This window comes from Rutidosis leptorrhynchoides, chromosome 7 (assembly GCF_046630445.1).
Source record: "Rutidosis leptorrhynchoides isolate AG116_Rl617_1_P2 chromosome 7, CSIRO_AGI_Rlap_v1, whole genome shotgun sequence".
In the NCBI taxonomy this organism is placed as follows: domain Eukaryota; kingdom Viridiplantae; phylum Streptophyta; class Magnoliopsida; order Asterales; family Asteraceae; genus Rutidosis; species Rutidosis leptorrhynchoides.
This window is the reverse complement of record NC_092339.1, coordinates 45,192,174-45,207,019: the sequence shown is the minus strand read 5'-3', so window position 1 is coordinate 45,207,019 and position 14,846 is coordinate 45,192,174. Positions and strand designations below refer to the sequence as shown.

Below are 14,846 nucleotides of genomic sequence, written 5' to 3'. Positions count from 1 at the left end.
TGCGTTTTAGTGTTAAGGCGCGCCGTGGCTCATTAAGGCGCGTCATGGCTCAACACTTGGATTGAGGTTCGAAGGTTGCAATGCTGTCAGTTTCGAAATCATGCTTTAAGCCATGTCGCGGCTCCTCCAGCCGCGGTGCGGCTTAGGCCTATCCGGGAGCCTAACGAGGAAAAACACGTTTTCTTGCTCTTTAAGTTGTTTCCTTGTTTAGATTTAGCTATATAAACACCCTATTGTAACCCTAACATATGTGCATGAAAATAATAAGAAAAATTCTCTGGTTTGCGCCCGTGGACTAAACCCTTCTCCGTGTTTTGGAGTTGGGATATAACCACGTTACATTCTCGTGTCGTTATGCTTTATATTTATCATTTATGCTCTTAGATTATTCGTTTGTCATTCGTGGGTTGTTTGTGATTGACGCTACCAAAATCACATGTTCTTGTTTAGGTCCTAAATCCTAATAAGTGGTATCTAGAGCTCAAAGTTTCGACTTTGGGAGCAATGGCGAACTTGAAAGCAAGTTTCTTCGATATGGTTGATGATTCGGTTTTTTCATCAAGGTTAGATCAAACGACGAGCTAGGGATTTTGTTTGCAACATGTATCGAGACCAGGAGACTTAGTTGGTCGTGATGAACTCATGGATATGTCTATGTATCCGGGAGAGTTGATCACACAAGACTCGGGTATCGGTTCTTGGAAGTTATTTTGTAATCGGGACGCCGATTGCATCATGACGGTGATTTTTTCGCAAAGGGTTACGGAGTTAGAGGTCGGGTCGATGGGTTCGTTGAAGATTTTCACGATCCCGTGCGAAAGAATGATTAAACTTTCAAATTCGGAATTTCAGGAGCTGCTGTAGTAGAAAATTCGTAGCGGGTTCGTTAACCGTTGGAGCGACTTGATTTTATGGTTATAGGTAGTAGACTTACTGTTCTACGCGTGGTAAAAATTTGAGGCCGATCTGACCGTTGATATGATTTTTTCAAATCTGGGCAGTTTTTCACGATGAAGTTTTTCAGGTTTGATGACGCAAGTACGAGATGGTTTTGTCTCGGAAACTTCGCGCGATACGAGCTATGTTTTTGATGATGTAGTTTTGTTATGGTAGCTCAGGAGGGTGTTTTTCTCTCGGGTTAGAGCGGTTGAATAACGAACAAGATGCATCGGGTTGAAAGTCGATAATGGGAGTATCGGGGAAGTTTGGTACTTGCGGTTTGGAAACGGGATGATCAATGGTGTTTGGTCAATATTCCAGGGATTATGGAATATGCGGGTGGATTAGAGTTCCTTGTCACTAAGGAAATTGGTTTTCGAAGGGAGTCGGATAGAACGCGTTCGACGGTTGCTCGGGTTTGGTTGATGTTTCAACAAAAGGAGTGGTTTTCTTCGAGGGTGATCAATTAGAAGTCTTTAGGTGATGGAAGAAGGGCAGATAATATTGTAAGTCCCAGAACTTGAGCTTTCTAGGATCGTTGAGGGTGTCGGGAACTCGGTGTACCGACGTAAGTTATCGAGCTAGTGGGAGTTAGTCGACTAGTGGAGTTGTGGAGATGATTATGCGACGTTGTCTCCAATATTCTCAAGATTAGTGTGATGATTCCGGGTAACACTAGGGCTTTGAGTACTTGTTTTACTCTCCGATGGCAAACTAATTTGCGACTGACTGGTGGTACTAACCAAGTTTCTTTTCGAGTAGCCGCGGTTTTATATCTTACTTGTACAGTGGGAGCGTGCTTCGGATGAGAAGATGGGTTTTTGATATTCATAGCTATGAGGAGGTCAATGTACCAGTGAGAAAGCGGAAAGTTGAAAAGTTAGTATATTTCGAGGTTGTGACTGCGTTCTCACTAGAGCCTTGATGAAGAGTCTACGAAGGCGTCTGTTGGATTTTCTTATTGATGGGGAGGAAAATCATAGATAGACGGTGAAATCCTGTACGAGGGTGATCATTGACATGTGTGTTCGGGATTGGACATGTCTAGAGTGATTGGTAAGGCGGTGTAGTGTCATGAAGAATCCTATAATTGAAGAGTTTCATACTTCAGTTGGTCTTCCGATGTAAGAAGATGATCTTCGTGTTAGAAGATGGTGGCGATAGAAACCGAGATGACCCATGCTAATAACTAAGCGATTGGATTATCGCTCAGCGGTGTTTTTGGAGTCGAAAGACTTCACTTGCTCGTAGGGTAACGAGTGAAGTGCGGCGTGATTCGGGTGTCTCATCCGGCGGTATCAAAAGGAGTTGGTAATCAGCTTGTCTTAAGCTATTGTGGGTTTGTTTAAACATAGTGATGGGTTGATAAAATGGGTTGTGTTTAGATCATCCTTCAAGTGGGAGATTGTTAAATGTGTGAAGGATATCAAAACAACAAAAAGTGCGTTTTAGTGTTAAGGCGCGCCGTGGCTCAATAAGGCGTGTCATGGCTCAACACTTAGATTGAGGTTCAAAGGTTGCAATGCTGTCAGTTTTGAAATCATGCTTTAAGCCATGGCGCGGCTCCTCCAGCCTTATCCGTGAGCCTGGAGAGGAAAAACGCGTTTTCTTATCTTTTATTTGTTTCCTTGTTTAGATTTGCCTATATAAACACCCTATTGTAACCCTAACATATGTGCACGAAAATGATAAGAAAAATTCTATGGTTTGTGCCCGTGGACTAAACCCTTCTCCGTGTTTTGGAGTTGGGATATAACCACGTTAAATCCTCGTGTCGTTATGCTTTATATTTATCGTTTATGCTTTTAGATTATTCGTTTGTCGTTCGTGGTTTGTTCGTGACGGACGATACCACAATCACATGTTCTTGTTTGGGTCCTTAATCCTAATAGCCGTGCCCCGAAACCTCAACCGAAAAGCCACTACTGTTCTATGCCGCAAAGGTGCTTCCGACCGATTTTTCCGCCAAAAGGCATGACTGTTAACTTACACTTATTCCCGCTAAATTGAAGGGTTGTATCCCTATATTTTAACTGTCTACAATAGAATATCAAATTCGAATTTAGGCAATTTGCTTTTCATTACAACATATACAGAAAACAAAACATTCTCAATAATACTATAATTCGAATTGTTCTTGGCTGCAATCGAATTGATTTCTTGTCTTATCCCAATTAAGATTTCGTGTAATCCGAGGCTTACAGGGTCGAAATACTTAATTAGGAAAGTGATTCACGATTCAAGAAACGATTAAGGATTATCAATTTTATACCTGTTTACTAACAATCTTAGCTTACACTCCAACCGGATTTGGCAAGTGCCACCTCAAAGTTTACTGCTGCAAACACATATTTCTAGCACTCGTAAACAAAATCCGGGACTAGGGACATCAATTCATCTTCAATTTTTCAATTATATGTGAAACATGATTAAATTTACGAATAGATTGCAATATACATAATGCTCTTCAAAGTTGGTAAAAATGCGTTATGGAAAAAATTTAAACCTAAACCTCGTCTGTCTTACCATCTACCCACTAACAACAACACCCAATCTCGCGCTTGGAGGTATGAGGAGGTAAGACGTAGACAATCCTTCCTCTATTCTAGAATATAAGAGAAATTGTTTCTCAACCCACTTATAGAGAAGTCGTTTGTCTTACAGTCTACCCAAATACACATATAAATCTCAGCTTTAAATTTCCTATTTAGAATAAGTTAAAAAAAAATTGAATTAATATTTTAAATTTATTTACAATTTACCTTAAAATAATATATATTTTCTTTCTGGTAGTAGGTGAAGATGCTTAGTTGGTTTTGTTTAGTATATATGGTTGTTCAAGTAGATATGAAGATAACCCTCATATATTGTCACGAGTTGCAAGTCTTGAATATTTTATATCAATATATTCATCATATCATATCATATCATATCATATTCATATATTTATTATTTATAAGAAGAAAAAAAATGAATACTATAAGTCATCTGGAATGCTACCAACTCTTTATAATAGGTACTTATACAGTTTTAGCAATACCATGGTGTAGATATATAAATTTGTCTCCCTAATTTTGTGACCAACGAAAAGATATGAAGATAATAAAAAAGTTTGAGACGTACGCGTGGTCATGGACAGGTGATGTGCTGCCCTTTGTTGCTATGCTGATGTTAATATGTTGCGATATGGGTGTACTCACTATAGCCAAAGCTGCAATGAACAGTGGTTTAGGAAGTATTTCGTACGTTGTATACCACAACGCTTTTGGAACATTGATTCTTCTTCCGTTTTATATTCTTCACTTGTTCAGGTATTTAATCATCATATCAATGTCTGTTTCCGTTACTGTACTTGTTTGGAAACATACTGATTATAAGTACTACTTATCTGTGTTGTACAGAAATGCAGGGCGACCTCGGCTAACTTTCCATATTCTGTTCAGATTATTCATCCTTGGCCTTCTTGGGTAAGAGATTGGATCATTTTGATATGTTCTGAATTGTTTCTTATATGATACGGAGTAATTTAATTGCAAAGCAGGTGAAAAAACCATTAAAAATTTGATTTTAGTTATGGATCGAGTACTTTGAAATGTATCGAAGTAAGGTATAACATTTATAGTGTGTATCGAACTATTCAAACTTTCATTGTTGATTTGTTTCACGAGGAGTGGTAACGAGTTTAATTCAGTGTTTAGAATTTTAGATCAATGTTTTTCGGGAACACTGATTTGAAAAAAATGGAGTGGGTGTCACTGTGTCAGTGTTCATCAATTAAAATGGGCTCACAAATATATATTTCAATTTCAACCATTAAGGAAAAAGAAAAAGAAAAAATTAAAATTAAAATTAAAATTAAAATTAAAATTAAAATAAAATGTTCCGTTTTGGGTCAAGTATTTGGGTTGACATTATTCTAGGTGATCCTAACTTTAACCCAATCTTTCTAAAGTTCAACACTAACCGAAACATGCTTTGAAATGGGGTAGTTCTGTTGACCTATATATGATCTTAAGTTAAATAAATAAGATATACTTGATAATATTAAGATATGAACGTGTATAATGAATAGCTTTAATGACACATTTTCTATATGTCTTGTTTTGCAGGCTTTGTCTTTTTCAGGTACTTGTATATATAGGTGTAAACTACAGCTCTCCAACCTTATCAAGTGCTATCACCAACTTGATTCCAGGAAACACATTCTTGATTGCGGCTGTTTTCAGGTAGCACTGATTGAGGAACACAGATCGCTTCATTTCATTTTCCCTTAAATATTAAGGATAATGATTCTAAACCCATTAATCTCAATCAGGCTTTTGAACTATTAATAAATTATTTAAGAAATAACTTAACTATGTAAGTGGGTTCACCATCAACAAATTCTGCCAAAATGATAGAAGGAAATGGTAACACAAGTACTATTTGTTTTAAGATATTTGGTCATTTTCCACACAAAAGGTCGGAGGTTCAAACCTCACTAACATCATATCTCGAGTTGACCACGGAAAAAGGTCGGAAACAGAAACCCATTAGCTAGTTAGGTTGCGTACATTAAAGTAGAAAATACTCCCCCTCCCCGCTCCACAGGTAGCCTGAACAAGGAAAACCGTACCCGTTTACTTCTAATTTTTTTTATATTTGTAGTTTAAATGATCTAATTTTGTGTCGAAACACATGATCCTTGATTTTACGTACTTCTCAAATACATGTTTAGGATGGATAGAATAGACACCCGGAGTTTAAGCAGCCTAGCAAGATTACTAGGTACCATAATTGCAATATGCGGGGCTATGGTGTGCACATTTTATCAAGGACCGCAAATTCTTCAGACGACCCCCTCTCCCGATTCGCCCAATCAAGTTCTTTTATCACAGCCATCAAATTGGGTGTTTGGGGGCCTAATTATTTTTATCGCTGGAATCTTTCGCTCCATGTATTATGTTTTACAAGTAAGATCATGATCAAACAATAACCTTAATCGCTTAGTTTTCAGTCATTAAATAACATTTTTTTATATGAATTCAGACAGCAACAGCTAGAGAGTACCATGATCAACAAACCATTGTTTTTTTCTACTGCTTATTTGGTACAATACAATGTATAGCTTTATCTCCTTTCCTAGAACCAGATCCAAAAGCGTGGGTGGTTGAACCCGGAATTAGGCTTACTGCCGTTGTTTTAGGGGTAAGTCAGTTGAACTATTTAAACCATTTTTTTTTTCAATCATTGATTTTTAGAGTACTGAATAGCATGTTGTATATGAAGGCGGTTTATTCTACTGCGTTTCACAGTAGTATTGTGACATGGTGCTTAAGGAAGAAAGGTCCTGTTTTTGTAACCATGTTTTCGCCCTTTTCAATAGTTACCGCACTCATTTTGGGTGTCACATTTCTTGGTGATTCACTTCATTTAGGAAGGTAATTATGTTTAATATATATTAATTAATCTTTTACTGGTTCAACGGTTGGTGGCCTGCCTCCTTTAGGGGAGGTCAGGGGTTCGACCCCCGTTGGCTACATATTAAAAACACAATTTCATCTCTGTCATGAAGTATCCACCCATAACACATTTCCTATATCCTTTGAGGGGGTAAAGGGGAGGGTGTTTTACTTGGCCGTGCCCTTGGATCGGTTTCAAGGTTTCCTCCCGGGCACCGATGGGGGCGGGGTTATTATCGCTGCATCGGCATAGTCGAAACGGTAGATGATCGCAACGGGTGGTTTAATCCCCCTCGGGTCATCCCAATCACTGTTCAGAAAAAAAAAAAAAAAAAAAAAACTAACACAAAAGTTTTGTTTCAATACCGAGTTTGAATGCTGATGGAGTTTGTATATGTAGCATCATCGGAGCAACTATAATTACGGCTGGATTTTATTCCGTCATGTGGGGCCAGGTGAAAGAGAAGAAAAATTCACCAGAGATGATTGGGGAGGATTCGGCCGTTATAGATGAATGTGGATTATCAGATGAGAACGCTCCTCTGCTTCCGTAAATGAATCAAAATGCTAGTTTGCTAAATTGCATAGGAAAAGTAATTAATTACTTGTACCAGATTTTTTCTTCTTCTTTTGATAAGTTCAAATACTAGACTGCACTTATTGCAACAGAACACAAATGTATAAAGTAGTGTAAAATTGTTATGTGCATGCAGTTTTTTGAATGTAATCCTATATAGTATTTGATGTTACTAGTAGCTGAATTATCATCAATGATTCCAGTTCATATTTTTTTTGAATGGTAGTATCGGCATCATCCAGAGGGAACTTAACCACATATGCGATCATATGTCACCCACCCACGAGTTATGAGGAAACCCAAATCACAATAACCCTGACAGTACGGTTAAAGATTGAAAAACCCCCATTGAAAAGCTAATTGATGGCAGTTGCAATTAGATCTCGGCCCTTGGAATCGAATCTGCGCCTACTCAGTTTTTTTTTTAATTAGATGTATGCAAATTAAACATGTTATCCGGTGACCGCTTCAGACCATTTCTCTAGCCACCTCAAAGATTTGCTACCAATAAGGTTGAAACTGAGACCTCGTGTGATGATATGGCATTATTTATGACAAATCCATCAAAATTGAAGGCTGTATCGTATAGGTAAGCAAGTAAAATTTACAATAAGTTTATCAAAAAGTACAGTAGATATTTTACTGCACATCATTTTTAACATATATATATTAGGAGCATTATTGGGAGTTTAGCTTAAAATTTTTTTTGTCTCATGGCTTTTCATTTAAGGTAATTCTATTGTGTAATGTAACATTTCTCCTTGATTTGAAACTACCACACAAAATTGGCATGACTAGAATACATGAATATTTAGCACCACTAGATTAATTTATTTTTACTTGGCAAGTAAAATTCGTGTTATTCGAAAATGATACCTATTCATTTTGTTCATTTGATGCATATATACATAATTACAGGTGACGATTTACGACCTTAATTAATCACGCATTTGATTTCTTTACGTCATGGTGATAGCCAATAGCGATATATCGTAATGGAGGGATGAAGTGTTGCCCTATATTGTTATGTTGATGGTAACATGTGCGGAAATGGGTTCATATACCATAAGCAAATCTGCCATGAATGGTGGTATGAAGAGTTTGGTTTATGTTGTTTACCAAAACTCTCTTGGAACAATGATCCTTTTTTTCATCTATATTGTTCATCCCTTCAGGTTTGATTACGACTCGATGAATCCCATTTATGTTAATTTATTCAGTTTCTACTAACTGATTTAAATTGTTACGAAAATACCAATTACAATTCGTACATGTATTCATTGTACCTTACAGTGATATTGGGCGTCTTGAGCTCGGTTACCATATTCTCTTCAGATTCTTCATCCTTGGTTTTCTAGGGTGAGCAGTTAACATCGTTCAAATATGTATAAACAATTCAAAGGTGGAAGGTTTTTCCTATTCGGGTTATATACCACCTAATATCATCACTCCCTCCTTGGTTGTTTCTAATCCTTCTTCCCTGGCCACTACAAAATCGGACCTAAGCAAGATTCGAACCTGAGACCTCTTACAAGGATCTCAAGGGCCAACCACTAAGCTAACTTGTCATGGTTTAGAGTTTAGGATAATGTGCATGTCGTTAAGGTTTATAGTTTCAACATTGCGATTGAATCTAGTTTAACTACATCAATTTTGGACAGTATATATAGGTGAAAAGATAAAAGTAAGAATCAAAGTAATATGCATTAACACAATAACATATGCAAATATACATGAAAACAAATAGTGTAGGAATCACAGGGCCGTCCTATCAAATTCATGGCCCTGTGCAATAAACAAAAGGGGTCCTTATATATGAAATTGTTTCTCATATAATAATAAGTTCAATTTATTAATAAATTCATAAGAACTATGATCACTCAAAATAACGAACATATGACGTTGATTATGCATTTAAAAAAAAAAAGTAAGTTACTAATTAACAAATGGAGTTGTGTATGAAAAATGGGTCTAGGTATGTAATTTCGGAATATATTTTTTGGCCCTTACAGATATTGGGCCCTGTGTGACCACACGTCTTGCACGCCCCAAAATCTGGCCATGGGGATCACTAACCATAAGTAACTTACTCGCAATATGACCCCTTTTTAATTGCATACGTAATTGAATTAGACTATTTATGACGACGGAAACTATAAAATGTTATGTACTTACGTTGTTTGTTTTGTACATGTTAGGATCTGTCTGTACCAAGTACTTGTGTTCGAAGGAGTTAGGTATAGCTCTCCAACCATGGCAAGTGCTATCTCTAACTTAATTCCTGCAACCACGTTCATAATTGCAATCATTTTCAAGTAAGTTCACTTACTATAGTTTACTATACGACACGAAAAATCTTGTATTTGTATGATAAAAATTGTAAACCTGTATATATGACTGGTTGGTGAAAAATAATGTAAATAAACGATTATTAACCGATACATCCCTAAAATGTGGAATAGTGTTAGTCCTACGTTGAGTGCAAAGGAGTTAACAACAAGGATTCTAGACTATGGGAATCTCGCGACCGTGAAATTTAAACGGAGAAACCCTTCGTGATCACAAAAAAGTGTCCCGACGGCTAGATCGGAATGCAATTTGGAGTCCTCGTTTTGTTCCGATTCGTCTTAGTTTAGCATTATAAATATATCCCTTGTAACCTGTAACCACGTGCATGAAATTTATAGTAGAAAATCTCTGTTTTGCGTCCGTGGAGTAAATCCTTCTTTGTATAACCACGTTAAATTCCCGCTCGTCTATCTTTATTTTATCGTTATGCTTTAAGTATTAGTTTGTGATTGCGCGTTTGTGATCGTGGAAGATCATGTTTCTTGGTTAGGGTCCTCATGAATTACTAACAAGTGGTATCAGAGCTATATGCTACGAGATCGGGCACGATGGTGATTTGAAAGTTGGTATACGATACATTTGATGATTCGGTTCTTTTATCAGGGGCCGCACTGGTGATTGTGGAATCTCACTCGCACGGAAGACTGTCTAACACGCACGGGTGACTGCCTTACTCGTACGTGTGAGGTCTCACACGCACGGTTGAGCAAGAATAGCAGCATAACATACCTTCACTTTCTAGCTTTTTACATCTAAATCATGATTTTAGGCAGCTTCTAAGTCTATTCAAGGCACATACACTTCGTATAACATACTAAGAACATGTTTCGATTTCAAAACAACATCACAAACACATTCAAATCAAGAATCAACGATCAAAAGTCCGTTTAGATAAAACCCATTTAAATGTATTTGAATTCATCAAAATCTAAGATGTTTATCTTGTTATGATTCGTGTAGTCACTGAATTGAGTTGCACACAATCACAATCTCTGGTTTACACTTCTTAATTTAGGGATTTAGAAGAGTAGATGTGTGTTTAGGGTTTAGGTTTGCCAAAATAAGTAAAGTGTTAAACATAGAGAGTATAAGGGAACCCCACTCCCCATTACACACGGGTATTTACCGTTATCTGAAACATAATGTACCTTATTAAGTGCTCCTAACGAGATTTAAATCACATGACGAAATATGTTCTGTGACCCTTATCACAAAACACACTTTTCCCATACACAATAATTATAAAACCACTAATATTAATAAATTAATATTAACTAGGGGTAAGTGGGTCATTACCACTAGGTCCAACTTGAGGTTGTTACATCGGGGTATTGGGAATTAAACGACTCGTGAGAGTTTTTTTTTTTTTGGAGACGGTTATACGATGCGGGTCTTTAACTTTTACAGTGTTTGTGTGTTTGATTCCGGGGAATACTAAGGAACTTGAGTAATTGTTTATATTCTCCAATGGCAAAAAAATTTACGACGGACTGGTGGTACGAACCAGTATCTACTTGAGTAATCGCGATTTAATTCTTACTCGTACAATGTGAGCGTGCTTGGGAATGAGAAGATGGGTTTGTGAATTGATAGTGCCATGATATAGGTCAGTGTACCAGCGTGAAAGCAGAAATTTGAAAGTTTAGATTTCGAGGTTGTGACTGCGTTCTCATAGGATCCTTGATGCATAGTCTACAAGGGCGTCTGTTGGATTTTCTGATTGATGAGAAGAAAAATCAATTATAGACGTGAATTTTGTACGAGGGTGATTGTTGACATGTCGGTGACAGGGTTGGGTGTGTCTAGAGCGATGAGTTGAGGCGGTTTTATCTCCTGCTTAAATCACATGTTTAAAGTCTCGCATACTTCAATGGATTTTATGATGTAGAAAGATGATCTTCTTATGTAACAAGATGGTGGTGCAAAAATTGAGATGACCCAAACTAGTAACTGAAGATTGGATTATTACCCATCGGTGTTTTTTTGGTGTCGAAAGACTTCCTTCCCACAAACGGGAAACTAGTGGAGAAGTGCGACGTGACCCGGATAGTTTATCCGGCCGTATCAAAAGGAGTCATAGTCAGCTAAACGGGAGTTGTTGTGGGTGTTTAACAAATTGACATGTAAATTTGATTACATTTTGGCGAGTGTAGTTGAAGTGCCCTTTATCAAAAGTTGCCAGCTTGATCAGTTTGATGGGTAAGATTGTTCGTGTCCCAAGAAGCTTTCTTGACGGTATAGATGGGTTGGTTCAATGAATTCGAGACATGTAATATGGTATGGGTTCGTTCAAGATATTCAAAATGGGAGATTTGTTGGGGTTGAAGATGTTAAACGAAATGAAAATTGAAGGATGTTGATGGAATGGGAGTGGTGACCATAATCAGTGCATTGCAACCGTAACAGATAAGCGGTGACCACGATCATTGTATTGTGGTCGCAAAGTTCAAGTAGCGAAAGAAAGTTCTGGAAACAAGCACATCGCGATCTTGATGTTTGGATCCCGATCGCGACGTTTGGCTTGCAGGCCAAGTCAGTTTAGAATGTTTCCTTATTATCTTTTGCCCTATAAATACAACCCTGTATAAACTGTAATTGTGTGCACGAAATAATAAGAAGAAATCTTTGGTTTGCGCCCATAGAGTAAACCCTTCTACGTGTTTGGAGTTGGGATATAACCACGTTATATTCTTGTGTCGTTATGCATCATTTTTATCTTTTATGCTTGTAATTGATTCGTTTGTCGTTTATGGGTTGGTGATTGATGTATATCACTTGTCTTGGTTAGGTCCTAATTCCTAACACACATTAACTATTTGTTTTAAGAATCTATAAGTTTATATGAAGTAATTAGATACTTTGTTCGGAGATTACATAAGCACATGAAAATTCTTAGAAAAGGAAAACATAAGAACCATCTGTACGTAGTAACTCTTGAATTATATCGTATTGTATTTGTATGTATGTATTATATAGCTTCTGCATCTAATCTATATACTCTATTCTATATCATATATATACATAAAATAGGATGGAGAAAGTAGATATAAGAAGGTCAAGCGGTGTAGCAAAACTATTAGGTACATTTGTAACGATATCTGGAGCAACGTTGTTCACAGTGTACAAAGGTCCAGTAATTCTTCAGATGATCCCTCATTCCGATTCAACCAATGGACTGTTTTCGTCACATCCACCAAATTGGTTATTTGGAGGTCTGATTCTTCTAGTTAGTGTAATTGTTGGCTCTGTATGGCGCGTTTTACAGGTAAATAAGATGCTTTTTAATCAATTTACCAACTTTTGCATATTAAAAACTTAATTGCTTGATCTTTGCCTTCAGGCAACGACAATGAGAGAGTACCCAGATCAAATTACGGTTGTCTTTTTCTTCTGTCTTTTTGGGACGCTGCAATGTATAGCTGTATCTCCTTTCTTAGTACCAAATCTTAGATATTGGGTGGTGAAACCAGGAATTGAGATGATTGCGATTGCTTTTGGGGTAAGTTTTGTAAATTACTAGTACTAATGTTTTAAAGTTGGTTATTAAGTTATAATGCAAGATAGATATGCGGATGTTTACCAAAAGGCCTCTAGCATAGCGGTATTGAAAAACCACTGTAACCGTGAGTTCTTGAGTTCAGGTTTAGGTGGTGGACACTATTATTTAAATAGTCGTGTAAAATGTGTTGAGTGTGTGAATTTGCTTTTAAAAAACCTAAGTTATAATCCAAATAAAATTATTATTTTGTTAAAAAATTTTATGAAGTCACAATTCATTTTTTAAACTTTGAGTTTACATAAAAGTGATATTGCTAGTTTACATGTTTTGTTCGAATTAATGTTATTTATCCGTAAGTTAGATTTTAGAGCTTTCTTGACAACTTTATAGTATATTTTTTTCTATAACTAACATAACATTTTGAAGAATGAGATGTGACTTGTTTAACTTTATCAATTACTGTAATTTAATTTAGATTCAAGTACTTAAGTTAGGGGTGTTTATCTGTTTGGTTTTCGGCTTTCGAGGTTTTATTTTGTTTTATTTGTTATGTTTCGAAATTTTTTAGAACAAATTCGAAAAACTGAACTAAATATCGAATTCAATTTCAAAACTGAAATACGAATTTCAGTTCGGTTTCGGTTAAAACCGAAATACTAAAAAAGCCATAATTTATCTAAAATAGTCATGAAAAATAAAACTTTTGGTTTTGAAATTTAAAAAGTATAACTAAAAATCATACGTAGTATCATATTAATATTTGTAAATCGAACCCAAATTTAATTGGTGGATTATTTAACTGTTGTTATTGAAGGCGGTATTTGGCATCGTATTTCGTATGAATGCTATATCTTGGTGCTTGGAGAAGAAAGGTCCAGTTTTTGTGTCCATGTTCACGCCCCTATCAATAGTCATAGCAGTCGTTATGGGCGTCACGTGTCTTGGTGATGCACTTCATCTGGGAAGGTACATAATTTATTCATTATTCATCATTCATCACAAATATCATAATGTATAATTGATTCATGGCTAACTCTTGAGTTTTCAATTCATATACATATGCAGCATCGTTGCAGCCACAGTAATTTTTGCTGGATTTTATACCGTCATGTGGGGGCAGGCCAAAGAGATGAGCAATTTAACGACGGTTATGGAAGATGAACCCGGTTTATCTGACCAAACCGCTCCTCTTCTTTCATCTACAAATGAATCAAAATGTTAAGACTATAGAATTGGTGATCATATCAATTTTGTATACAAGAGTTTTAAAGTTGTATATACAAAGTCGTATGGTAGTTGTTCAGTTGGTTTAGCTTAATTACAATGTGAATTTTATAGGCTGTTATCAAGCACACCAACTGTTTGATGAAAGTCCTGAACTAAGTTTTTGCCACTTTCAGGTTCTCACCCCTGGCTCTAACATTTTTTTGAAATGGTAATAAACCATTCAAATGTTTGAAAAATAGAAATCCTGGAAAACATTTTGCAAACATGGTAATTCCGGACTTTAGAACTCCGGATTTCACCATTTCACCTAAAACCGGAGTTTGGAACTCCGGATTTCACCCTCTCTCATCAAAAAGCTGCCCCGTTAGCTGACCAGTGGCCCGCCATGACCTAGCCGGAGTTTTGAACTCCGGTTTTGCAGGTTTCTGACGCCTGTCGGAATCCGGAGTTTAGAACTTCGGTTTTAGTTAAGTATTTTTTTTTTTTTTTTTTCAAAAAAAGTATGTGATTCTTGTCAATACACTTTTTTCACTATAAATTAAACACTATGTTATCTTATTTCTGCACACCTAAAATTTTAATATCTCATATTATCACCATTTATTATGTCTCATTTATCTCATTCCGTTGTAATGGATGAGCTAAAATTATGCACTTCTTGGGTTATGTTTTCTCAAGATCCAAACACCGCTCAATTATCACGTGATGAGTTTTGGTCTTTAATTACGAATAATTTTAACCAACTAGGTCCAAGCGTGACTCAAACAAAGGAACAATTAAGGTTCAAATGGTCTGAATTGATGCAACCTTGTCG

At 36.6% G+C, this 14,846-nt stretch overlaps 2 protein-coding genes across 2 annotated transcripts; both read left to right on the top strand.

The window, feature by feature from the left end:
- Nucleotides 1-4,032: 4,032 nt before the first annotated feature.
- LOC139859163 (WAT1-related protein At5g40240-like) lies at nucleotides 4,033-6,978 on the top strand. Its single transcript, XM_071847961.1, has 7 exons — nucleotides 4,033-4,250; nucleotides 4,341-4,406; nucleotides 5,049-5,165; nucleotides 5,657-5,891; nucleotides 5,968-6,126; nucleotides 6,208-6,359; nucleotides 6,781-6,978. The coding sequence occupies exons 1-7, from the start codon at nucleotides 4,033-4,035 to the stop codon at nucleotides 6,932-6,934; spliced, it is 1,101 nt and encodes a 366-aa protein (XP_071704062.1). The 3' UTR covers nucleotides 6,935-6,978.
- Nucleotides 6,979-7,496: 518 nt separating this feature from the next.
- On the top strand, nucleotides 7,497-14,214 carry LOC139859162 (WAT1-related protein At5g40240-like). The gene is made up of 8 exons (XM_071847960.1): nucleotides 7,497-7,546; nucleotides 7,959-8,132; nucleotides 8,251-8,316; nucleotides 9,156-9,272; nucleotides 12,337-12,571; nucleotides 12,647-12,805; nucleotides 13,620-13,771; nucleotides 13,871-14,214. The coding sequence occupies exons 1-8, from the start codon at nucleotides 7,497-7,499 to the stop codon at nucleotides 14,025-14,027; spliced, it is 1,110 nt and encodes a 369-aa protein (XP_071704061.1). The 3' UTR covers nucleotides 14,028-14,214.
- Nucleotides 14,215-14,846: the final 632 nt, after the last annotated feature.